The sequence below is a fragment of the Podarcis raffonei genome, chromosome 5, assembly GCF_027172205.1.
Source record: "Podarcis raffonei isolate rPodRaf1 chromosome 5, rPodRaf1.pri, whole genome shotgun sequence".
Taxonomy (NCBI): domain Eukaryota; kingdom Metazoa; phylum Chordata; class Lepidosauria; order Squamata; family Lacertidae; genus Podarcis; species Podarcis raffonei.
In genome coordinates, this window is record NC_070606.1 from 31819971 (window position 1) to 31847112 (window position 27142).

Consider the following 27142-nt stretch of genomic DNA (forward strand, 5'->3'; position numbering starts at 1 on the left):
GCCAGTTCCAGGACAGCATTCTTGTCCTCAATGCCAATACGGAGGAAGACACAAACACCCTTGTGGGCCATTGCAGTTTCAAAATCCAGCCACTGGAGCTCTTGATTTGCTCAGCATGATGTGTAGGTTGATTGGCAGGGCTCTTCCTTATACATGGTGTGCCGTTCCTATGATTTTGCTTTGCAATAAGCCACCAGGGTTTTGCTATTTGGGATGCTGTATGTACATCTTCATAGCAGTCCTGTTGCTCCCATCCACACATAGCTCAAAGAAAGGTGCTTTCAGAAGAAGAAAACATTCTGAAAAGTCTGACCAGGGTAGGATAGGTGCTGATGTCATCTGTTTGGTTGAGCATTGAATACCTATAGCACAAATGAAGCCTGGTGAGCTTAAGCTTAAGCTTAACCAATGTCTAAGCCTTGGTCCCATTTTTATCAGCTGTACCATCCTCTTGTGTCTAGGATGAACCCAGTAGATAAACAGCTTGCTGGAGTTACTGCAAAATACTTCAGAATTTGAACTAATAGATGTACTAACTGGGACCAATGGCTTCATTTTTAAGTGACCTGGCCTGATTTGTCTGGACTAATATGCAGATTGGAACACAAATATCATTTGGTTCTCACATTGCCCCAAAATTTGCACTAGTGACCTACCTCTCTGTCTCGACTTGTCATTGTTCCTTAACAAAGGAATGAAGAAATAGGTGGGGAATCAAAAGCAGACCTCCAGAGAGCTTAAAAGAAGTTAAGTGTGGTATCATGAGATTCAAGCAGGCAAAAGCAACTGATCTGAATCTAATCTACCAAGCTACACTGGGAGCAAATCAAGCAGAGAGAAGGATTAGGGGGTCAGGGTCTACCTGCAAAGTAACGGTCTCTTGAGTGATCATTCACTTAAGACCTCCAAAACCAAGTGAAAGGCATGCTGTCACAAAAGAAGTAAACTCGCTTTCCTCCAACTTTTTGATTTGTTTAAAAGCAGCAGAACAACCTCAGCCTCTATCTGCTTGCCACTACTCACTCACACTCCCAGCCAGTAAAAGCCCAAGCATCCACATATCCAGGGATATAAGTGTTTCGGTCTGCATGAGTCTTCTGTGAGGATTAACACCACTTCGCTTTATCCTATAATTTGATTCTGCAACTTCAAGCTTAGGAGGAACAGATATTTGAAGTGTAAGGATGTAAGCTCCGAGCGACACTACACCCCTGCTATGCCGAAATCAGTCACTCGCATTTTGTGCCTGCAGCATCACTGAATGGCGAAAGCTTTTCTGATTTGCAGACAGCTGTATGAATTAATACAACTGTTCATCACTGCCAGGACATGGAGACTCTGGAGCCTGAGCAGGTTGGCAACTGTCTGTTGGCTCCCAACCCTGCTCACAAACTCAGGATGGAGCAAGGCCAAGATGTCAGCATTACTTCTATCCATTACCTTTGATTGATATATATATATAGAGAGAGAGAGAGAGAGAGAGTTGAATGGAAACCCAAGATAAGAAGCAAAAGGTGTCAAAGTAGCACCAATTATTCCTATCCGACTTTTGTTTTAGTGATAAATAAGGAGCAAAAACAAAAGGGTAGAAGTAAAACTTGTGCCTTTTACTAACCATGGCTCAGGTAGAAACTGGTACAGTCTGTCCCATCCTGCAGTCATTATTGAAATAGCAAGTGCTCCCCTCCCTTTACCCTACCCTGAACAACCGGCCATGAAACCTTTTAATAACATAACAGAAAGGTCAACGAGAGCGAATTTCACACTTCTTGAGCAAGCTGGTTGTTGTAAACTTCATAGCCTCCAGGAGCAGGAGATGCTGAGAAAGCAAAGAGCACCCTAAATCAACATTTGGCGGGGAGGGGGGGAGGGGGCTTTGACACTCTCCCCTGAATCTCAGGGAGTATTTGTCCAGGAGCCTGGGAACATTTTTTTCCATTTACAAAGAGGTTGCTTTTCTGTTCATTTGATAGATTGATGGAAGAGGGGTTGTACACTCAAAAACAAAGTATGAATGACACAGTGTACAACTCTATTGCTGCAAGTTCAGCATCAAGAGCTTAAAGTCTCTCCCCCTAAAGACTAAAAAGCTGAACAACAATTCTATTTTGATTGTGTTGCTGAGGAAAATGCACATGTGCTGACTGAGAAGCAAACAGAGGGAGGAAACAGAGCTTGCCATGCAGCTGAGGAGGCTGAACCAGCTTCTCTTTGGCAATACATTGATACACAGCCTTGGTATTGCTAACCATGTTAAATTTGGTACAGGGTAGCTCTAGCCATAGATCTGCAAAGCAGACCTTTTGAAAACAAGTCTTCGTAGCATGAGGCCTGCCTAGAGGCATTCTCTGCATTCCCATGCAGGCTGCAGAAGCTGCTGCCTTAAAGCCTGTGCTGTCCAGCTGTTCACCTGCAAACAAAACACTTCCTGAATCTCATATGATAACGATGAGCACAATGGAACTGAAGAGAGGAATGCAAAATAAGAAAAAGAAAATGGGAGAGAGCACGCAAATCCAGAGGTAAAAATATTTCAGGAAACTATATAAATGCTTCCACAGGCCAACTGCATCTCCACCCAGAGCATCCTGTGGAGCTGTGTGTTTGAACTTGTAAAGAGGAAAGGAGGCAGAGCAAGCTGGAAGTGGAAAGGAAAAGGAGGCATTGAATCCCTGCTGCTTGCAATCTCCGTTGCTTCATAGCTGATTTATAAGTGAAAAAAGGCAGCAGTTTCTCTGCCGTCAGAGACTTGAGTGGGGTGAAATGCTACAGAAAGGCATGGTCATTTGTCATCACTGGTGAAGTTCTTTTTTCCTTTTCTGGTACATTTCATATACCCAGGCCTAAATAGGAGAGGTGGAAAGTCAGCAGTAGATAGTACTAGACTTTAGCTACTGGAAACTTGAGCTCAAATCCATGTTTTGTATTTCACTGAGTGGCCATCTTCTCTCAGCAGAACCTGTTTAAGAGGATTGTTGTGAACCTAAACTACTGCCTTAGCCCTTATGCTTCTTTTTTTAATAATAATATTTTTTTATTAATTTTAACATATAAATTATAAAATGTACCACAAAGCTTATCACTTATACAATCTTTTTGGACTTCCATCAGCACCTCTGATGATCCACCGTTTTCACCACTTCTTATGCATTTCTTAACTTTATATTGCCTTTACATCTCTTAACAAATCATCCTCCCCCTTATCCATTTTTACAATACTTCTAATAATACTCCTCACAAAACTTCTTGCAACCCTACAAACGTCGTCTGTTCTTCACAATTACTTTTCAAATAGTCCGTAAATTTACTCCAGTCTTCTGTGAATTTCTGGTTGTGCCAGTTTCGAATCCTTCGTGTTAGTTTATCTAATTCTGCATAGTCCATTAACTTCATCCTCCATTCTTCAATCGACGGTAACTCTTCTTGCTTCCATTTTTGGGCCAATAATATTCTTGCTGCTGTTATTGCATATAAAAAGAGCTTACATTCCTTTCTATTTATATCACTCTTAGCCCTTATGCTTCTAGGAATATAGAGGGGGTTCAAATATTTTTTAAAAATGGGAACGTAAGCCTACCTGCAGTGGCTCCCAGATGACATCCAGTTTCTGCTCACGTTTACCATTCATCTACACGTTAAGGTTGCAACACTTATTCAATGTAAGACAATGTCTAAGCCCCTGTTTCCTTTTGCAACTGAGCCACAGAGAGGCTCACCCAAAGCAGAACCAGGATCTAAACTAGGGTCTTCCAGTTCCCAAACACTATGCACTGTATCCATGTAGATACAGAATGTAGAATGCTAATAGGCATTTTAAATTAGCAAATTGCTGTGCCATTCATAGCAACCTTGTGAAACTGGTTACTAGTTATTGCTATTTTACAGAGAGGGATCTGGGGCAGATGGAGAGAAATGGGTGAATTTGCATGGTCCTGGTTTAACAAGCCAGGATATGAATGAGGAGCATGTACCAACTCATACATAGCCTCCTGCCCACCACTTTGCTACATCCATTCAAATGAGTAACAAAACAGGCCTTGATTCAGCTGTTACCCATTGTTTCCCATGACATGTGAACCAGGAAACAATGGTTAATAGCTTACACACAAGATGGGATATATTTTTATATAAATGTTATTAAACATTTGGAAATACAGTTAAAAACAGTACAGTACAATAACATATAATGATCAAGTACATATTAAATTTATGTTTATATAAGTATTTATTTAACTTAAGCAAATACTGAAACATACACTTCCTTGGCACAGTTGGTAGAGTGCTAAAGTGTCTATGAACCACCACTACCCTTCCCGGGCCTTGCACTTTTAAAACTGCCCACGTCTTTGCCTGAAAACTGTGGTAGGCTTGTGCAGCGGAGCCAGCTGCTACTCTGCTGTCACCAGGAAAGGCTGACACATACACTCCCGTATCCTAGGGACCACCCTCATTAGGCAGAACTCACAAAGCACAAAGGAAGCTACAGCAAACAGATGAAGAATTACTGCATTCATTCACAAAGGGCCTTGAAACTACACAAATCAAATGGAACCCGGGACAATCAGGAAGATATGATTGAGATGGAGGGAGGGAACCCAGTTTATTTACTGGCCTTTCATAATCTGTGTGCTTCTTTCTGAATCAAGCTTACATCTGTCTAGACTAATTAACTCCTTAAAACTTATGCACAGCCTGCTCTCTAACTATGCACACGCGAACCACTTTGGGCGTTGTATAGGAGTTTCAAAAGTGCGCCAGGAGTCTCTCCTTTGTTAAGGGAAGTGAACGAGGAAGGAAAGCTCTTGTGGCATGTGAAGAGCTGGCATGGGTTCCTCCCAGAAGATGGCACATTTTATCGTGGTTTTTCTCCAAAGCAGCTACCCCCAAAGTAACAAGTGAGGTATGGCACGAGCTATGCATTGTTTCCAAGAATCACATTTTTAAAAACACATGCACACAAAACTCCCACCATTCTATCAGCTGCCAAAAAACAACAACCCACTGTTAAATATTCAGAACCAGCCACTAGGAGTACACCAATAATTCACACCTATCTATATGGCTAAAACATAATGGCTGGGGTGGGATTTTCAGTGATGAATGTGACCATTTAGATTCCTTCCTCCATCTTTTCCATGTAAGTGTGATCCATGGACAATTGGACTAAGACACATCTGATAAAGAATAACTTTAAACATGTAACAGAACATATGGGAAGGTCTATAAGGTCTAAGTCATTCAGAGATTGCTTAGTCAGATTGCCAAGTAATTTGTGCGTTTGTTTTGGTGTGTGTGTGTGTGTTGAAATCCAGCTCTGCTGGCCTTTAACAAAAGGTGCTACTAATCACTTATTTAAAAACTCACCAACACATGTGTGTGAAAAGCAAAGCAGCTGATTATTGTGTAGCACAATATGCAGATTACTGAGTTCTTCCCATCACCATTCAACTTTGTCTAGAGAGTGTGCCACTTACATGAACAATCCTTCAAATAAGCAGCGCTTTTGACATGTGCAGAGTGTTGCATCTCAAACAACCAAAGAAAGTGAACAAGCACTTTCCAAAGCCTGTTAAAAGTTTGGGATCAGCTGGGAGGGCAATCTGGATTTCAATGCTAATTGCATACATTCTGATTTATCATAGAAGATTCGACTCCTGGCATTTTGCATTTGCTCTAAAATGCTGGCATAGCTGGAAGTGCAGGGGTGTGTGTGGGGGGAGATGCTGTAACAATCTCATTGTTTAGTGTCTGACAGCCTGACTAGCTAAACATCTGTTTGAAATATTAATAACTGTCAGATGGGAACAGCTCAGGGGCTCCGTACGGTTTCACACCATCTGTTTGTAGAATAAACACACTTACATGCATACACTTGGAAACATTTTGTCTGAGTTCTACATTCCTCGTCTGCTACTGTTTGCATATGTAGGTTGATGGGAGGTAGGGGACTGTAGCGGCCCAGTACCACATGGGCTGGTAAGTTTGAGCATGCTGCTGGGGAAAAGACTAACTGAGGGCAGGTACATGTTACACTGCAGACAAGCTTCCCGTTCCTCAACTATGCGTCTCCTGATGAACTCCTGTATCACCCATAAGAAAGCAGCACACGTGGGCTGGACAACTACAACCCATTGTAGCTCCAAGGCACATGTCCAGTGTATGTCCCCATGTATTTACAGACACTTCCCTGCCTTCAAACACTTCACATTTACCAGAAGACAGGTTGCGAAGAAACTGCAAATGCATCAGCCGCATAAAGTGTGAATCGGCCCAGTGAGTTGAAAACATGCAAAAACAAAACAAAACACACACAACAAAAACCTAGAGGAAGAATTCATGCATATTTAACAACGGTGGCATAAAGACACTACCAACTACTTGTATTTTTCTTCTTTCAAGAGCCTCTTAATATTAGACTTATTAAAGTATGCTGGGCTTCTATTACAAGCAGTTAAGATTGGGAAAAGGAGTATCTTGAAAAGATGTCCCTGGGTACTTTTTAAATTTCCCATTTGGAAGATATGCATATATTGCCCTCTTCTAATTTGGGTGCAAAGTCTCGATACTTCGTTTAACTCAGCTGACTTTGTTTTTCCCCTCCTCCTGCTCCCCCTACGCAGGCTTAGTAGATCATGCTAAGCCAAACAGGCCTTAAACTGAATCCAGAATGCAGAGGCAGTAGGAAAGCATTCTATCCACCCCTCACTTCCTGATGTTTTGCAAAAGAGTGATATATAGGAATGAATGAGCATCACAGATTTGCAACAGTCTTTGCCGCAGCTAAATGATTCCTGATCGCCTAAGGTACCTTCTGCCCAACTGACTACCTGAGATTATCGTAAAGGTTTCAAAGATCACGGGATGTTCAGTACACTACAAACACAGCTGGACTTTTGCCTTTTATCTCTTGTGTCCCACACATTTTCCTGTCTCCAACCGTGCCTGTATTGACTATTCCATACTCTTGCTTCTACTTCCTCCCTGTATTTGTGATCAGCTCTGCTTCCTTTGCCTTCTCCCTAATAATGCTTTCAAAATCTCACATATCATCTGCAGAAGCTCTATCTTATTTCAGCTTATGACTTGTTATGTCACATGGCCCTTGTCATTGACAGTCAGTGTAGTGTAAACATTACAGTGTTGGACTATGACCTGAGAGATCAGGGTTCAAATCTCCATTCAGCCACGAAACTCACTGGGTGAACTTGGGCCAGTCAGCACTTCTCAGTCTAACCCACCTCATAGGATTGTTGTGAGGATAAAATTTCCCCTTCTCCCTTGCAGCTCTTCAGACACCCTCAAAATCTGCTTGATAGGGTTGGAGTGAGCAGATTTTTGGGTGGTGAGGAGGAATGGGAAGTTCTGCTGCTCCACTTGTGCAGTGTTGGATACAACCTTGAGCATTTGACTGCCAGTGTATGCTGAACCAATAACCTCAGAGTGAAGCGGTAAGAGAGGAAGCTCAAGCACGAGTGACCTGTGCTTCCTTTTTCCATGCTTCCAGACTGTGGTACCAAATGGGAGATGTCCTTCCCTAGCTCTCATAATCAACAGTGCATTTAGCTTCCCTGCTAGTTGCCTGGAAATTGTCCTTTACTAAGGACCCCTGGACAATTAAGTCCAGTCGAAGGTGACTATGGGGTTGTGACACTCGTCTCACTTTGAGGCAGAGGGAGTCAGCGTTTGAACACAGACAACTTTCCGGGTCATGTGGCCAACATGACGAACCCGCTTCTGGTACAATGGAACACCATGACGGAAGCCAGAGCATGTGAAAACGCTGTTTACCTTCCCGCCACAGTGGTAGCTATTTATCTACTTGCACTGGTGTGCTTTTGAATTGCTAGGTTGGCAGGAGCTGGGGCAGAGCAATGGGAGCTTACTCCGTTGCGGGGATTCGAACTGCCGACCTTCTGATCGGCAAGAGGCTCAGTGGTTTAGACCACAGCGCCACCCGCATCCCTGGTTGTCCTTTACTAACCTCACTTAAAGATATGCAAATCCATTTGGGGGAATCAGTCAGGTGTCTGCTCTCTTCATTAGGATGCCCACACTCCCAAGTGACTTCTGGCTTTATGCATATGAATTATGTTTTATCATCACTGCTCTGGAGTTGTTGGGGTTTTTTTACAATGAAGAGTATAGAAATGTTTTAAAAACGAAATCTTCATCATTTTCTAATGCACTTCTGGGCTGATCCATAGTTCTGTGATAAAGGAAGAGGTACAGTGGAATGTACTTTTGGAATAGATGTACGAGTTCTGCTTACCAGAACACTCAGAACTGTAGTTCCCACGGTAGCATTCTCAAACAGACTGATGTTGTAGAGGACTTGGCTGAAAATTGGGCGGTTGTCATTCTCGTTGATGAGGTTAATCTTCACCCGTGCAAAGCCAACATGGTCTGGCATGCTCTCATTTGCAAACAGCTGAGTGGAAACAAGGAGTAAACGATGAGTATGAAATTTAATTTGTGTCTCAGAGAGAGAGAGAGAGAGGTTCTAAATGTCCCTTGATTTCCTTGAGTGGACTGTTATGACAGCAGCAAGCATTTGGCTGGCAGGCTACGCATCAGGATTGAACCAGAATTCCACTGAATATGCCTGATGCATGAGCATCTTTTCATTCAAAAGCTCACAGCTTTACACTGCCACATTTCCAGGTTACAGCCCCTGGATTTTAACATCCAGAGCCTTGAAGCTTTATTTCCCTATTCAAGGAAGTCAAATCTCAACCTTGCAATCAAAAGCATAATCCATGTCTAACCGAAGTGACGTCATTTGTAAATCCCACCAGTAAGGAAATTCTGACAATCTTCTTTACATTTTGGACGCATTTGCTTTCTTATAAGGACATTAAGTACATTTTGAAGTCCATAAAATCTGGCTAGCATTCCAGGCATCCCACCTTTCGTCTTGTTTGAAAAAATGTTTGCAATCTTCAAGCTACAGAAAAGACTGATAAGCCTGAAAACTTAATATTGAATTGGTGAGGACAGCAACTTTGGAACTAGAATATGTTCAAGATATGAAGTGACCCGGTTTGGGAATCGAAATTATGAACATGGCCAGATTCCCGCTTAATTTGGGTTTGGTTCATAATAGGATGTGCTGCTGCTGCTGCCAATTAGCTCAGCTTGCTAGTTTTTACCACTCCTTCCAAGCAAATGTACCTCCCAGAGGGGTTGGGGAACTGGTAGCAGGGAGGGCTTGCCTGCGGGAGGCTGGAGAGGACTCTACTTAACTTGAAATGATGCTCTTGAGAGTCATTCATGCTGGAACTCACTGGATTTGTAGCACTGTGTGCATCTTGTTTCAAATGAGTTGAAGACACATTCATTATACGTAAACTAGAAGCCTTGCACTTTATATATTTCCAATGCTGCCCTTTATTCTGAAAAGTAATCCACTTCAGCTTTATATGCCTATCAGGATTTAGTTGTGGGTTCCAGTGTCATGTTTGTGATACAAGCATCAATGCCCTCAGGAACTACGGCATAGGGATTTGCCACTATCTTACCCTCTTAACTTTTAAAACCCGAGCAGGATTTAACCCAATGATTTACATTTCTATTTTATGCCCTGTAGTGCTCTAGGAAGGCAGGATTTTATTTATGCTTCCTTGCTGGTGTATAAAGGCCCACTGTCAAGACTAATAGCAACAGAGGCTGCTGGCATGATGTTTACAGAGCTGCTTTGACTTTCGAAAAATTTACAGCTCACCCAGACATTGGGACAAAGCTGAAGCAGGCATCTGGAAAGAGCTTCAGTGCTTGATAGGTGCATTTAAACCAAAGTTTTATAGAACATAAAACTTTTATAGCTTCAAAACATAAAAGGGAGGGGGTGTTCTATTTAAGCTTCTGCAGCTGGGGCCCTAAATTTTGGAAGATAACGCTCACAGCAGATCTCTTTTCATTTTCTTCTGCTTTTTTGGCCAAATTTTAATATTGTGAAAACAGTACGAACCGGGCAAATTAGCAAGAGCTGTGAAAGCCCCTCCCCATGTGACATTTGCTTCCGTCCCTGATTTTTTAACAAACTTATTACACTAATATTTTGTCCCTGCACCTAGTGACGCCAACCTCCTTTCCTATTACCCAATAACATGACAATCACACATGATAAATGATACAGTGAGGGATGCACACCACATTTTAATGTCATTCTCCCAAAGGTGACAGGCTAATGCACGCTTGTCAAATATATAGGCACACTGAGTTTTTTGGGGGCCTACAGTTCCTCCTCCTAACATTCCCTTAGTTGGCAGCTGCTTTTTATACCCATGTCTGATGAAGCACAGTCAGCTAAGATCATTTCCATTAAAGCAGGCCAATTATTCATCTGCTTTCAGAAGATCCAGAAGAACGCATCCAACAGAAGATTCTTTCCTCTATACCTTTGGCCCTGCTGAGTTCATTCTGTTTGCTTTCCATCAGGACATCAGAGTCTCCAAGGTTCAGGCCCATTCCTCTTAGTATGATCCCCCACAACAGTAGTACTTTTACACATCACTCCTGTGAGGAACTGGTACTGGGTAAGTCAGATGTGCATGACCAAACTGGCACACCCAACATTAGATCATTACAAGAGTTTTGTGAAGGAAAATGTTAACAGCTAGAAGAGAAAACTTTTGCAAGCCTACTGTACTGATCCCACAGGACCAATTCAGGAATGAACTTTGTCCACTCACTTACAAGTTGATGCAGCATCCACTTTGGTCCTTTACAAGTTTCAAGGCACCAAAGAGTTCAGAGGCTTAACAGGTTGCCCTGTGTTCCAAAGCACGGGATCTCTCAGGTAGAAGGATGGTTTTAAAAGGTAGTAAGTAACAACAATAATAACTTCCCCATTTGCCCCCTAGGCAGCTAGTTTGCAGTGAAAGGGCTTTCAGAAGGAAATCATTACAAAAAATAGTAAACACAACAACATTAGTAAACATAACAAACAACAAACCATGACTTGTTAGTTTCATCCATATTAACTTCTACATGTCAACAGTAACTGGAGGAAGCTCACTGTGGTAAAGCAAGCAATATCATTCATCACAGAACATGGAGGCTGATTTTTATTTTTAATGGGAATGTTCATTCAAGTCATTCCTGTAATGAACATAAAAGGTGTTATAGGTAAGTTTGATGGCGATTGTCATGGGGTATGTTCAACAAAAGGACCAAGGTAGGCACAAACTCCATGCAGCTGTGCTCCATTAAGCATCTGCCTATTCTGGCACAGCTGTCACATGACTTAATTCCTCTACTACTAGGCCTATGGCATAGGGACCATAAACTTTATGAAGACACAGAAACTGCATTTTAACTACTTCATATAAAGTGGTACACCTGGAGAGAAATGACACAGGGAGGCCACATCTTAAAACAGATGCTGGGAGAAGAGACTCTGTGTAAAGGGACAAAAGAAAAGAACTTAGAAATGGTCTGGAAACTTATTTGCTTACGAAAGAGAAGAGAGTATTGTTTATCTGAACTAGTCCAGTAGGATGGAAGCACATACACAACAATGTTTGTTGAAATGAAGTTTCACAGACATCCTTTAATTAAAAACAGATGTCTTTAGTGAAGAGTGCCAGCTAACCAGCCACCATTTATGTCCTCAATCACAGATCCCTCACCTGCAATATTGGACAATAATACTGGTCTGCTTCAATGGGCTGTTGTAAGAATTTTTGAGAGAACAAATGTGAAAGCCTGAACTCTTGAAACATGTTATACGGATAGTAATGTTGATTAGAGGAATTCGTCTTGCAATCAAATGTTTTATCATGTTAGTCACTGGGAGCTCATTCTATCATTAAGGAGTACTTCAAATTTGGAACTATTTTACTGCAAACTCTACTTGATTAATTTTGCCATACTCAAAAATCTGTCTCCACTCCCATATATTATCTTTCTCCACAATGAAGATGGATGGTATCCAACCATCTTCAATCTCTCTTATGTCTCACCCGCCCTTAAGTTGTTCATATATCTTTTAAAAGAATCCTTACAGAAAATTCGTAGCGAGGGATTGTCTCAAAGTCCAGCGGCACTGCAACTCTAATCCGGATATCTGCCTTTCCTTGAATTGACGTTGGAGAGATGATAAAGTGGTTGGAGTTGTTTCCCACCAGGTAAACTTCAAAAACACTGTTGAGCCCCTGAAGAAACAAAAAAAAGGCAGTAATATTAAACCTGAATGAGCCTGACTGGTTGGTGTGCAGATAGGGATCACCAACGCTAAACACATATGAAAAGTCTACCTAACTCAACAGAAGAAAAGTGAACAGAACATAGCCTGAAGGTAAAATAACATAATGAAGTGTGCAACAAAAACAAAAAAGAGAGATGGAATACATTTTTTTAAAAAATGGCAAAGAAAGAAATCTGTAAATATGGAGAGTGGGAAGCCACGGTTTGCTTGTGTCTACAAAACTCAAATAGTAGCAGTTTACTCTAGTTTACTCTAGCAGCCACTTCGGCAGTCAAGTACTGGAACATCACTTCCATACTGGAACATAAAAACAGCCCTTCTGGATTAAACCAAAGGGCCCTCTAGTCCAGTTTCCCGTTCTCACAGTGGCCAATCATATGCCTATAAGAAGCTTGCAAACAAGACATGAATGCAACAACACTTTCCATACTTAGGCTCCCCAGAGGCATGCTGCCTATGATGCTGGAGGTAATATCTAGCTATCATGACTAGTGGCATGGATAGCCTTATGCTCTGTGGATTTGCCCAAGTACACCTTTAAAATTGCCCAAGTTGGCAGCCATCGCCATTTTGTGGTAGCAAAACTATGTGCTGTCTGAGTGCCTTTCAGTTCATCCCCAGCCCAGCCCAAATGCCCATAGATTTCCAGGAAGCCTTGAGCACCATTTTTATTTTACACTCTTCTTAAATGAATATTTGGGGATCAAAAACACATCCAGTAAAACCTTACATCTTCTTGAAATATTAATTCCAAATGAATCTGTGAGACCACTTATGCATTTATTTATTTATTTTTGCTAAAGAGCACATAGTTGGTGTAAATCTCCCCTTAAGCGGCAGTAGTAGCTATCCTTATCATAATGGAGAGGAGAAGAAGCCTCAGCATTAGAACTTGAGCAGAGAAGGGGGCAGCTAAAAAGAAGAAAAAAAGTTTGGTTCCCCAAAAAACTGACACTTCACAATCTCCATGCCCAAACACTACGCTCCTTCCCAGAGCCCAGCCCAGCAGAGCACATTACAATAAAGTTGAAAAAACCGCTGGAGCTGAATTTCCAATTTTCCCCCAAATGGAGTCAGTCTTGTTGGAAGGAGGGACCAATTAAATGCACGAAGGGGCACTAATAGCAAAAGCTGGCTGAGCGTGACAGCTGAGAAGCGGGTGACATGGCTAGAGAATCCCCCTTTCCATTTCTGCTTCCCTCCTCCCAACCAAATCCAACAATAAATATCCTAGAATGCAGCGGAAAAGAGCTAAAATAATATTGGTATTTATACAGTAGCCAGAGGTGAGGGTGATACCTCACAGACAGGTTTAAGAAGACCAGGTTCCTATTCCAAAGATCTGGCAACTTGAGGAAGCCAAAAAAGTATCACATTTAAATCTAAACTAAAAAGTAAACAATGGTAAATGGGGTTTTGTTCTCCAGGTAGGATGTGCAACATGAAAATAACCAGAATCTGCCAGCTCATGCTTCTGCTTATTGGAGAATGAAAAGGGTTCCCTTTCTTTTTCAAAATACAGGTGGGGAAAATGCCACACTCAGGACCCTCTAAGGGCAGAATTTCAAGATCAAATGTTCCTTTCTTCCATAGTTCTGGGGTGGAAGCTGTCTTCAGTTCTGGAATGAATAAAAGCAATTCATCCCAAAGATGGGATTATATTCTCTAATTTGCTAGAAACACCTTTTTGAAGTTGTGATAACCATAGGCTGCACCAAACAAGGCAAATGTATCTATGCAATAGCATATAGTGAACATGTCAACAGATTTCTAGGGTACTTCCCTGCACACAGACTCAATCAAAGGCCAAGTCCTATCAATTGTAGAAGATGCAGAACCTTTCAAGGACTGAGCTGCAAAAACACTTGAGGGCCTTGTAAATCAGATTAATGAAATATTTACTTTAGTACCACAGAAGTAGAAATACTGCAACCCCAAAAAAGAGGAACAAAAATTTAAACTTCCTAGAAACCTGGGCCATAGAAAGAATGAGGGCTCTCCTAACATTCATGGTGTGCCATTCTTTCCACCCCAAATGACGGGGATTTAGAAAGAAGGCAAGACGATCTCCTCAAACCTATTAAATGAAATGCCCCATTTCTGTTTGCATGAATCTGCAGAGAATTTCTCTCACATTGACTGTTTATTGAATAGTCATTCTGATGTATCTACAGGAAGGTTCTATGATGTCACACCAAGCGCATTTTCCAGTGCATTTTCCCAACACTTTTGAAGCCCCCATTGGTGAAAGTGGAAGTTTCCCTGTTCTGGTTTCATGGAGCCATAGAGCCAATTTAAACCTACATTATAGCACATGGCTATTTATGACTCGTTGGATGAACAACATCTGGCTACTCTAAACAAATGGCTCTTTTCTATCTTTATGCTTAATGATCAACAGTTGGCCACTTACGGTCAGAGTTGCTATACCAGGCCTCTGCTGTATATGCACTTCAAACTAATGCAAGTAAAAAATACAAAATCAGGTTTGTATTTCTTAAACATCATATGCAAGAATCTTTTACATCTGGTAGGATTCATGCTCCATCACCCCACTCACAAATTATTTACATAAACCATGAAAAACTAGAATTTTGTACTGGCCTTATTTCTGCCGTAATTCTTCAGCCTGCTTGCTTTTTTCTTTATTTACTTATTTTAACAAATTAATATCCCACCCTTCCTCCCAAAGGAGCACAGTGTGGCGAACAACAAGTGATAAAATAACAAAACTTCTTAAAGACGATTCCAGTATAGGTGCAGACTAGGAAAAATCTCAGCTTAAAAGTCTCTAGATGGAAGAGGAAGGTCTTCAGTAGGCACCAGAAAGACAACAGAAAAGGCACTTGTATAATATTCAAGGGGATGGAATTCCAAAGGGTAAATACCACAAGGCTATAGGCCTGACACCTGCGTTATGAGGAATGGACCTCCCAATAAGAGGCAAGATCTTTCAGATATCCTGGTCCCAAGTTGTTCAGAACTTTATACAGCCAAACCAGCACCGTGAATTTAGCCCAGTACCTAATCGGCAGCTTTCAACCATGGGGTGTTGGTGATATTCTGCCCCAGGGAGCAACTAAGCTGCATTTTGCACTAGCTGCAGCTTCTGGACCAACCTCAAGGGCAGCCCCACAAACACCATGTTGACGTAATGTAACTTGGAGGTTACTAGCATATAGACAAAGTGGTTCCCGTCTAAAAATGGCTAAAGCTGCCTCACCAGCTGAAGTCTTGAGCCTCTAGTATGAAGCTGCTCTTTTAGGGGGAGTGTGACCCCACTCAAAGCAGGCAAAGCTTATGACCCATGCAAATTGGCAAACCAGTAAACCTGTTAAGATGAGTGATCCACCCCTGAAAAGATCATCTGGAAAATATCCTTTGGAAGCATGTCACAGCAAAATCTCCATCCATGTGCAATTGTTTTGTATGCCATCAAAATAACCGCCTAATCTGAAGAAGCTCCTGGCAAAGGAGGACAGTAACCTCCTTCAGCTGATGCTGAAGGAGGCCTCAAGGACTTGGAGGACAAAGTTGAGTGTCCCATGTGACCTGCCCCACATCTCCTAAGCTAGTCTGTGGCCCTCAGGTGTGAGGATGAAATAAGATTCTACTGCCAGTTGACTTCTGCACATGGAATGGGAGGTGGTCGCAATGCTGGCCTTTGCCTCAGGCAGCAAAATGTCTTGGGCAGCCCTGAAAAACAGTGTTGGCCGGTGCTTGCTGTCAGGAGATACAACTGCACTGATTCACCAGATAGGTAGGCTGGGTAAAATAAAGGCAGGCAGGATTGGAGAAAGCAGACATGTGCGCGCTTGGCAAGGAAGTAAGCAGGTACAGGCAGGTTGATAGGACTTTGGTATTTACTTAAGAGACAAATTGCTCAATCTGGGAAGCCGGACTGGAGCCTGAGGTGATGCCTCACTGCCTCATTATGTCATCTGCCAATTGGTGAGTAGGCAATTTGCAGTACTTCCTTCTAAACAGCTGCACTGATGGAAAAGGGCAGAAGCTCCCTCTTCTGGGAAGCTGCCATGGTGGCACAAAGGGCTATACAAAACTAGCACCTTACAGACCCGGCAGGGATTTGGCTGTGTGTCTATTCCAGTTATTAGAGTCCAGGTAATATGTAACTTTTGCATAAGGTGTTGTCACAGGCTCAGCTACAGAAATAAGGTGAGAAAGCCACAGAAATGTCTTCACCACTCTTTAGCTGGGATGGATCTCTCATGTTCCATCATTGCTCTGGGAGCAGGTGCCTTTCATCACGGTAAGCCGCTGTCGATTTTCTTGGAGCCCAAGAGGATAATTTTTTTGTTGGGGTGGGGGGAGGGAGGCGTGATAATGTTGAACATCAAAAGAAGCCCCCAGCATGTGCGGAAAGGAGCAGGGTTATTTAATTCCCTTCCAGCTGGGAAAACAGATCAGCCTGTTGATATTTGCCATCCCTAATTACTAACTACTTCAGTGCCTCAGCTTCCCCATGTGAAGTCTTGAGAAGTGGAATTCATCTGCCCGTTGGGAGAAGTGCTGTATTTTTCTCTGTTATTTATTTCATCTTTTTTTTATTGTTGATTCTCCCCCATGCTGCTTTCTTTGCTCCTAGTTTACCGAAGCCTTTGAACCCCCTGCAGATGGCTGAGAGCAAATCTGAATATTCAAATTGTTATCAGCTGCCCACCAGAAGGGACTGGCTTAGCCTGGATCACAACTATCTCCCCCAGTCACACACTGGCCTACAGGAAAAGGTGGGGAGATTCTGGAAGATTTTCCATATTGTTTTATAACGAAAGGACTGGCCACCCCACAGAGACAGACGGGACACACACACACATCCTGGTTCTACCTGGGAAATTATTTGAGGCATACGAAATGAAGAGCAAGAGAAAACAAAAAGGCAGAATCAGTATAAAATGTGTAAAAAAACACTTGAAGGGGGATATAGAAAACCTTCCTGTTTTCCCCCACTATGATTCCTACATATTGCCAGACTGGCATTGCTACACTGGGACATTTACCCACTCTCTCTTTTTTTTTTTTTCGTAAAGCAAATCCAAATAATTGCTATGCACAGTTGCAGGTATAACAGCATCTACACATCACGTTCCTCACTTGATAGCAAATGCAACACTATAAAGTGTTGGGATATTTGAATCATTGCTGTGCATCACATGCATAATTAGTTTAATTGTGCAGCAACTTGGGCAATTAAACTGCAGTTTCCGCTTCCGCAGTGAAAATCAGAGATGCAAGGCATCCCTCCACTTGCAAAAAGAACAGTTTTGTTAACAACAACAAGAACTTTATTATTTGTACCCCACCCATCTAACTGGGCCACTCTGGGCAACTTCCAGAATGTACAAAAACAGACACACACACACACACACACACACACACACACACACACACACACATGGATATTGATTCCATTTAATTTAGGCTTCATCCATATCTGGCTTATAAACTAAGCATGTGAGGCTGTGATTTCACATGCCTTTCTTTCCTAATCTTCTCCTTGAACCAGGCTGTAAGCATCTGCCATTCTACAGAACTGCACTTTCCCTCTGTGAAAAGCACAAATGCTTCACTGCTCTTTCTTGTGAAGAAAACAAAACCAAGGCCAGCAGCAGCCCAATGCCCAGGAAGAACCATAAAAATAATAAACCAAACTTCACAGGCCAACACTTCACAGGAAACCCTACAATAATATATGAACCTGACATACCTGCCCAGGAAGGAACAGTTCTCTTTAAAAGCCAGGAACTCATCTTGGATTGAAAGCTGCCATTTCGAAGCATTTATATTATGGATTTATATTAAGGACTCCAACACAAGTTTCATCTGTGACGGTGAACTTATAAAAAAAGTGGGTGTTGCTATAGCTTCAACTCTCTTGTAAGTCACACTCTGTACAGTCACAGCCAGCACCAGCTGCTTCAGGTGGCCATCTCACACTGCCTAATGGTAGGGCTGGAAGATAACAATTCAGTGCACCACCACATACGTTCATTTACCGTATTTTTCGCTCTATTGGACGCACTGGACCACAGGACGCACCTAGTTTTTAGAGGGGGAAATCAAGGAAAAAAATATTATCCCCCCCCAGCCTCAAAGAGCAACGGACAGGCTGCGCACAGCCTGTCTGCTTCTCCCAGAGCTTCTCGGGGCTGCGGGGGAAGCCCGGGTTCCCCCACCAGCCCCAAAGAGCAAAGAAGCCAAGACAGCACGCGGGATCCATAGCCGCGCAACCTCTCCAGCCAGGAGCTAAACCTCTCCAGCGCAGCTAAAGAAGAAGACAAGGCAGTGAGCGCGATCCATCCCACTCGCTGCCCTGGCTTCCTCTTTAGCCTTGTGCAGCATCTTTAGTCTTGTGCAATGGGATGGATTGCGCCCGCTGTCCACCGGGGCTGGACTAGATGACTCCTGGGGTTCCCTTCCAGCCCTGCAATTCTATGACCTCGGAAGGTGTTTGGGGTCTCCACCACTGGAGGCTTTTAAGCAGTGGTTGGGGGACCATCTGCCTGGCATTCTTTAGCTGTGATTCCTACATTGTGAGGGGGCTGGGCTAGATGACCCTCGGGTGGCCCTCCCAACTCTATAAGGTCCTACAGTTCTGCAGCAGGAGATCCACAGCCACTTCACACAATGCCCACTCCCAATTTTCATCTGAGAGACATGCGGCTTCAGTGTCTAGGTAGGTACCCCCCTACCTGCCACACTTTCCCCACCCCACTTAAGCTGAGGGAATTCCTGCCCAGAGAAGCTCCCAGGTGAGGCAAGGGTTAAGATCTACCTCTGGTAGATCTCTTGCGGCTGGAGAGGCACGCAAGGCTAAAGAGGAAGCCAGGGCAGCGAACGGGATGGATCGCGCTCGCTGCCCTGGCTTCCTCTTTAGCCTTGTGCAGCCTCCCACGGCTGGAGGGGCGCACAAGGCTAAAGAGGAAGCCAGAGCAGCGAACGGGATGGATCATGCTCGCTGCCCTGGCTTCCTCTTTAGCCTTGCGAAGCCTCCCCCCCTGGAGAGGTTGTGCAAGGCTTTTCTAGAGGAGGGAGAAGGGACTGACTGGCGGTGTCAGTCCTTTCTCCCTCTTGGGGAAAAGCCCGCAAGAGCCGCACAAAGCTTGTGTGGGGCTCTTGGGGGCTTTTCCTGCCTGCCTCCCCCCTGCATTTGCTCCATAGGACGCACAGACTTTTCCCCTTAGTTTTTAAGACGGGAAAAGTGCATCCTATGGTGCGAAAAGTACGGTACCTGTGTGTGGAAGCACAAAGCTCCTCACTTCTCTCCTTGATGAGTGTGTGCCATTCTATTTTGGGGAACAGTATGCTCCTCCGTAACTGCTTTACCCCCATTTAATCCTATCTTCTTTGTAACCAGCCCCACCTGCATGGGAGTAGATGTGTGTTGAGTTACGAGCCCAAATGATTTGCACATGCGAGAAGTAGCGACTGATATGGGAGGTGGACAGCGGCCTCCCATTCAAGGGAACGGTCCAGCTTGCTGCAGCGTATGCACACTTGTGCATCATTCAGAGGCAAGTGGGAAGAGGGAAGAATGCTTTGCTATACCCAGTGCTGGTGCCAAGCTATTCTGTACCTTAGGCAAAGCTAACTACTTGCACCCACCCACCCACCCACCCACCCACCCACACCTGCCCAAAATGGCTAACTTTAATTTTCAAAAACGAATCTCTTGTAGAAATGATAAAAAATATTCAAAATAAAAAATAAAAGTGAAATATTATCAGAAATGTATAAGCTATAATGAAAGCTAATCTATAAAATGGTGCTCCTCAAAGGTAATCATGGCACCTCTCTGAGGACTGTGCCCAATGCGGCTGCCTAGTTGCCCTAACGATAGCACCAGCCCCAACTGTTCCCATGAAGAGACTGATCGTGCCCATTTTTTCTGCAGCCCCGTGAGCCATAATGCCCAGCGTGTGTATGCAGATAGTGATTAATAAATTGAAATTAACCCCAGTAAAAATGTGGTGATAATAAATTCACAAATACCTGCAATAAAGGTTATGATATAAGGTTAAGGATCATAGGCATAGCTGGGGGGGGGAACTGCCCCCCAAATCAAGTAAATCAATAAAAATACTTAAGTAGCTGAGGTTCAGTGCCTACTAAAGAAGGCAAGGCCTGTCTCCAGCAGAAGGGGAACTCAGCACAGACAGCTAGATGGTGGGGTTGTCTGTTGCCAAAGCAACATTTGAGTCTGGTTACATGGAGCTATCCAAGGTGCTACCTGGAGCTTAAGTTTGTGTTGCCAGAACCAGAATTTAGCCCTAAGTTATTCTGACTTGAATAGAAATTGAATTCTGCTTGCTTTGCTTCTCTGGCTGGCCTTGCCAGAACCGGAACTCTTGCCTGGAACACCCTCTCCTTGATCTGGAACCCCACCTGCCGGAGACCACCTGGGACAGAACACTGTCTAATTTTCCATGTGTGGTGTCAGAAAATCTTAAGTGTATAGACTTCCTGTGATTTAACACTCTATTCTTTGATTCATTTAATTGAAGCACAATCAAGTGACCACATACAGAGCTGGGAAAAATAAAAGAAACCATCTTTCTATCTAAAAAAGGTAAGGGGAGGTGGGTTGTAAGCTAACAAAGAACAGAAGACCATTTCCGTACACTTCGTTACAGAAGCAGCATTTTAGACTTTGAGATGATTGACTAGTGATTTTCCCACCATTTGTTCAATAACAAAGAAGCTGTGATTAGCTTAAGGACGGTCCCTGTTGTTCAAGAGGAAGACAAGGGAAGTTTTTCAAAGAGCAAGTACTCAGCCTCCGTCACAAATCTATGCAAGTGACTTTGTTGGCAAAGTGAACCACTTTGTTAATATAAGGGTTTCCACTATGAATTATAGACAAAATGCTATCTGTTTCCCTGGCAATGCATTATGCACCATCAGCACGTGAATCTTCTCAGGATGACCGTAAGAACCTTGCTCAGGTGGGTCTGCAGCCAGCCAGTTGTGTTCCAGTTCAACTGAATGCAAAACTATAAGTTTGGCCACAGCTTTTTCTTTTACAAAACTGTCTTGGGTATACTTGATGACCACAAGGCTCTTGTGACTATTCTGTTTTTCACATTATGTAGCTGAAATGATTATGTGGCTCAAATTGATTATGTCACTTCAAGGACATGCTGGCATAGATTGTATGGAGATAACTTTCTCTTGGGTCAAAGGATGACCACGTTTTCCAAGCTGAATATCAAAGATTCAAATGCAGCAAATTTTGGGACCCTAATCAAAGCAGAATTCTCTTTGTTGCTGTTACCACAAAGGTGAGCAGCCACTGCCAGTGATACATGGCTGGGAATCAGCATTAGAGCTGAGCCAAAATATGAAGACAACAAACGTATTTGCCCCACATGGCATATATCTCACACAAAGCATTTTTCCCCACTCAGTTGCAAAAGGATATGTAATTCTTTGCCATTTGGCAGCTGGGTGGGGTGCAATGGGAACATGGGGACATTGCTGAGGGAAATAGGGCAGTGCCCCCTCATCCAAACCAAATCACACTTAGTTGACTATGTGGGGCAGAACACTGACGGCAAGGAGCATTCAGGTGATTGTCCAAACCTGCATGTACCATTCAGCATGGGATGATTGGAAACTGAGGCTGACACAGAGTCAAAGGATCATCTGAATAGGCTCAACCGCCTTTCACACATCAAATGCATCTAGAGTCCAAGCAAGTTCTATCTTCATTGTCTATCCCTCCTTTTTCTTGTGTTGAGATTTTCTCTTGTGCTCAGCTATTCCCTCCCTCCTTCCTGCTTTCCTGAGGCTATCTGCTGAATTCCACACACGCATGCACAGACAGGGATCAATCCGAGGCTGACTCGCCTTCAGCTTATCTCTGCTCCAAATGATTGATTTTCCCTCTTTAAGGGTAATTTGCTGGTGAATTCCATGTATTGCAAAAACCCCTGTGAAATCTAATTCATTCCGATTGGCAGCTAGCACTTTTGGGAAAGAATACTACAGAGTTGTCCATTATTCTTTACGGTTATGATCCATGTGATGCATTTATATTGCATATGTGTGAATTTTAATGCACGCACACACACACACACACACACAGAGAGAGAGAGAGAGAGAGAGAGAGAGAGAGATGCACTCATATATATAAAATAATCTTCATGTCAAGACAGTAATTAAACTGATTATATGATGGAGAGCTCAAAGGCTTGCCACTATTTTGTGACACTTTGTTTGCTCCTAAAAAAGATATTGTCCAACTGTGAATTTTGGAGTGGCTTGCTGTGATGTAACTTAAATCTTAATACTAACAAACACAGTTTGCATAAATACAATTCTGACTCACCACAGAACTCTCTTTTCCCCAGTCTGAGGAATGTAAAAAATGGAAGAAGGGAAAAGGAGAACTCCCTTGGCCCCTCCAGTCTTCCAGAGATGTGCCCTGTCTTGAAATGTACTGGGAAAATGGTATGACCATTCATCATTCTGGTTGAGCCTGATGGGAGTAGGAATCCAACAACATATTGGGGTGCCACAGGCTCTTCGCCCCTATATTTAGGATGTGAAATTTTGGACAAGGGGCCTGATTTTTGGCTTTTCAGTTTGGGACATGATCTTGTTTCTGTAAAGGAAGTATCATAGCAAATAACGCAACTATTTGCATTATAGCAGTCTCATTAAAGTTTCCAATGTGTAGAATGATTGGATATGGAATCAAGCCATTGTGGTGCAATGAATGGAGCTCAAATCCCTGTCAAGCTATGATGAAACTCTGCGGGTGCCCTTAAGCGACCACTGTTTCTTAGCCTAATCTACCTCATGGAGGTTTTGCCAGAATAAAATAAAATGACCCCATTTATGTTGCCCTGTGCTCCACAGTGAAAGGAGAGATTTGCATGTCAGCACATTCCTTCCTCTAAGGTATTCAGGCCAGTCGTTCTCTTCCAGGTTAATCTACCTCACAGGGTTAGTGTAATGCTAAAAGGTAAAGCGAGTGTTTGCCACAACCCTTACCACCTTGGAGCAAAGGAGATTATAATAAACAAATGAATACCTCAACATCTCATCACTTGGTGGAATGTCAATATGGCCATTTACTTATTACATTTTTTAAAAAAGCCTACCCTCTCCCTGAGGAGTTAAGTGTTGTGGCAAATGCAATAACTCTGTGAGATAGGTTAGCTTTGAATGTGTGTGACTGGCCCAAGATCACCGAGCAAGTTTCAAGACTGAGCAGAAAGTTGAGACCAGATCTCCCTGGTCATTTTCCTTAACTTATGTAAAATGCTTCACATTTAAAATACATAGAACATTTAAGTGTCATCAGCAACAACAGCAAAAAAAGCCAAACTTTTCAACATCACATTGCCCAGTTTTCCTAGCAAATCAACCGGGGGCAGGAATATAATTCTGAACTGCCCACACTTTAACGTGGCAGAGGCAAAATAATTATCCCACTATATGGCTTTGTGACGGGAGCTGAACTCTTGTGTTCAGTTATTGGCCATTTCTCTGCCAGAAATGTGTCAACACAAGTCATGGGATTCATAGAATGACAACAACAGTCTGTAAGAGACTGAAGCAGTGAGGAAGGATCAAAACAACTTATATGTATGTATATCATGACTAAACTTCAGTATTAATTCATTTCAAAGTTAAAAAATTGTACCTCCATTTTACAGAAGGAAAAACATTTCTAAAAGAGCATATTTTGTTTTCCCTAAAGCTGTTGCTAAAAACAACTAAAACTTGTCTTGATCTCAATTGTCTCTCCATATATTTATTTAGTTGCTTTCCCTGGTGAATTGAACAATTCCCTTTCTGCCCTTAAACAAATGAACTAGGCCAGCTCCTGCATGAATGCTGAAATACTATGATAGGTTCTGTCAGATATGTCCCTGTAAATCTGTGTGTCTTAAATTTTTCTCCCTTTCTCTGTCTTACTTATTGGATTGTTCTTCTAAAAAACCACTCCTCTAGCTGTCCACTGAATGAAACACAACTGTCCACTGAAAAATACAATGCTCTGTGGAAATGACAATGTGAAATGTTCATTCCTTTCAGAAGCCATCACCTTGGTCCCATCATGGGATAGTTGTTCTCTCCATCGTCTCACTGTCAAAGTTCTGTTCTTGTCTCCCCATAAGTCATGTGGGCCCAAATATGGCACCAACATGTTTCACAACATGATTTTTGTACTCTGTAGCGGCTTTCTTTATACTCATGGAAAGGAGGTTTGTCGCACTCAGGACTGCTAAAGCACTGCTTTTCCACAATTAGCAAGAAGCTGAATTAAAGCAGAGGTTCCACACAAGAACTCAGTACTATATTACCTACCAACACGCTTTCCAGTAGTCAAGATCCGCCTTTGATCTTTACTCACAAGCAAGTCTGATTCTGTGAGGTTCCCAGCAATGTTAACTAACATGTTCCTTCTTGTAGGAACTGTTTAAATAATGGCACTCGAGTCCTTAAATGCCTTGACAGAACTTTGCCTATCCACATTAGGCAGGACTGTGTGTGAAAATGACATTTTGTTTTATTTTTAATCACCACAATCAGTTCTGGAAGGGTGGGGAAGACAACAGAGAAAACACTGAATGCATCAGGCTGCATGCCACAGCACCCTCAAATCCAGAGAAAGAGGAGACCCTCTAGACTCCAGAACAGCATGGAAAGTGCCAAAGGGGCGGCAGCAAAATATGATCTTTTCTGTGACAAGGGAATTGTATAATTTTACATTTCAGTTGTACCTCTGTTTATATATCCCTCTGGTTACGTAAACTTCGGGATATGTAAGCGGAAACCCGGAAGTATGTTTCCGGGTTTTTGCTGCACATGCATGCGCAGAAGTGGTAGATCACTTCTGTGTATGCGCAGAAGCGCTTCACCACCACATGCGTGTGTGCAGAAGTGGTCCCTCTGGTTGCAGAAACCTCGGGATCTGACTGGAGCTCCAGAACAGATGCTGTCCGCAACTGGAGGTACCACTGTATATCACATGAAAAGCAAATGGAGGGAAAACAATGTACACACACACACATTCTCTCTCTCTCTCTCTCTCTCTCTCTCACACACACACACACACACACACACACACACACACACACACACACAGTGTAAATTATCAATTTGACCAGGGGCAGCAATCCATTAATGGGATAATGGAAGAAGTTTGGTGCACATTTTAATGACAGTTCACCTAATTCATAGTTCTTCAAACAACATACCAACCAAAATGTAGCTATCCTTTGAAACTCACATATGTGATGCAGCTCCCCAACCAAAAACTGTGTACAAAACATTATTGAGTTGATCAACATGGTTTTAATTGATTACTCTAATTCTTTGACTCTCCCTCTCCCTCTCTCTCTCTCTCTCTCTCTCTCTGTGTGTGTGTGTGTGTGTGTGTGTTTTGTCTTAATCCTAAACAAACAAGGAATGGTGGTACTGTAGTTCTGGGTCACACCTGCAAGACAATTGCCTCCGTTTTACATTTCGAGTGTCTTAGAAATTATTGCTGTTTATATATTTATTTATCATTGCTGGGGGGAAATTGCTGGTGGGCTTTAACAGCCAAACATTTCCATTCCTGAATGGCCAAAAGACCATTTTCCCACAGTACATTCAGGGACCACAGAGCTGATAGTACCAACGTGTAGTGAAAATACAGTTGCAAACATTGGGTTGGATCTAGACTTCAGTTCCTCCAGCAGGAACATCTGAAGATGAAGCTCTGCTTAGGGCTCAAGGTCCTCCCCTCCCATTACACCCCATTACACCTCTAACACTTTCAGAACAGTATGAGGAGGTGATGATGTGGGCTGCAGAGGGAGCGAAAAACTGGCCAAAAGAAAAGAAAAGAAAGTAGCCTCCTCGCTATCTCCACTAGCAATTTGGATTAAAAACCTTTCATGAGCAGAAGTCAAGGTCTGTGGTGGAAGTCCAAATTCAGCCTGCTGACTCCCTCCCAACCCTACCTAACAAACAGGACAAGTACTCTCTGCTAGAGCCCTCAAACATTTTCTAAAACAACACAGGAGAAATAAGCACTATCAAAATCAGTTTTTAAAAAAACTGATTTTTTTTTAAAGTACACAAACGCAAATGGGAAATGTGAGAAAAACAGGAAAAAGTCAATCAAACTATTCAGCCTAAATGGGTTTCCGATATGTTAAACATGTTTCCTTGAGATGTAGCACCAACAATAAAGCGGCAGGTAAAATGATCCTGCACCTTCCGTAAAGGAAAGGTTCATTAGTATTCACTATACCGATATAGTTTCTGTTTTGGTGTGGCGGCTGGGGAGAGGCAGGGATGCTTTTCAGCAGAGTAAATAAATTATTTCAGCAAGATTCTAAAAATGATTCTCATTTTCCCCAAGAGGCCTTTTCAGATGAGTAATCCTGCCATTCTATATGCATGCCCATTGCGAGCGCCTGCGTCATTCCCCCTTTCCAGCATCACAGCTTCACAAGTACTAATATCTATTTATGCCCCTGCTAGGAAGCAGCATCTATATGCTGACTGCAGCGCTTCTTTCAAATTCTTCCTTTCCAAAGCAATTGTCTCAGTTTTACATGTGCGTGGGTTTTTGTGTTGTCTTGCAACTCTTGAAAACTACATTTCCCAGATGCTTTGGGGAGGCTCTAAAGCAGCATTTGGTTCACCAGTATCGTATACTTTGATAAAAGATTCACCATCTAACCAAAAGAAAGATCATCATAAGTGCTAAGAAGCATAAGGTGGTGACACCTTAATGTTTTAATTCCCAAGTGATCCTTTAAAAAGGTAAAGGTACCCCTGACCATTAGGTCCAGTCGCAGACGACTCTGGGGTTGCGGCGCTCATCTCGCTCTATAGGCCGAGGGAGGCGTTGTTTGTCCGCAGACAGCTTCCAGGTCATGTGGCTAGCATGACTAAGCCACTTCT

General features: G+C 42.8%; 1 protein-coding gene across 7 annotated transcripts in view; it reads right to left on the minus strand.

The window, feature by feature from the left end:
- CDH23 (cadherin related 23) overlaps nt 1-27142 on the minus strand; it is a 391169-nt gene that overhangs the window by 185916 nt on the left and 178111 nt on the right. For all 7 annotated transcript variants that reach the window (XR_008330552.1, XM_053388502.1, XM_053388507.1 and 4 more), the window contains exons 12-13: nt 12006-12155; nt 8270-8428 (exon numbers count right to left, since the gene is read on the minus strand). Coding sequence is in view for 6 of the 7 variants with exons in the window: in XM_053388502.1 (XP_053244477.1) it covers nt 8270-8428; nt 12006-12155 (309 nt within the window). In the remaining variant the exon portion in view is untranslated. The remainder of the gene's footprint in view (nt 1-8269; nt 8429-12005; nt 12156-27142) is intronic.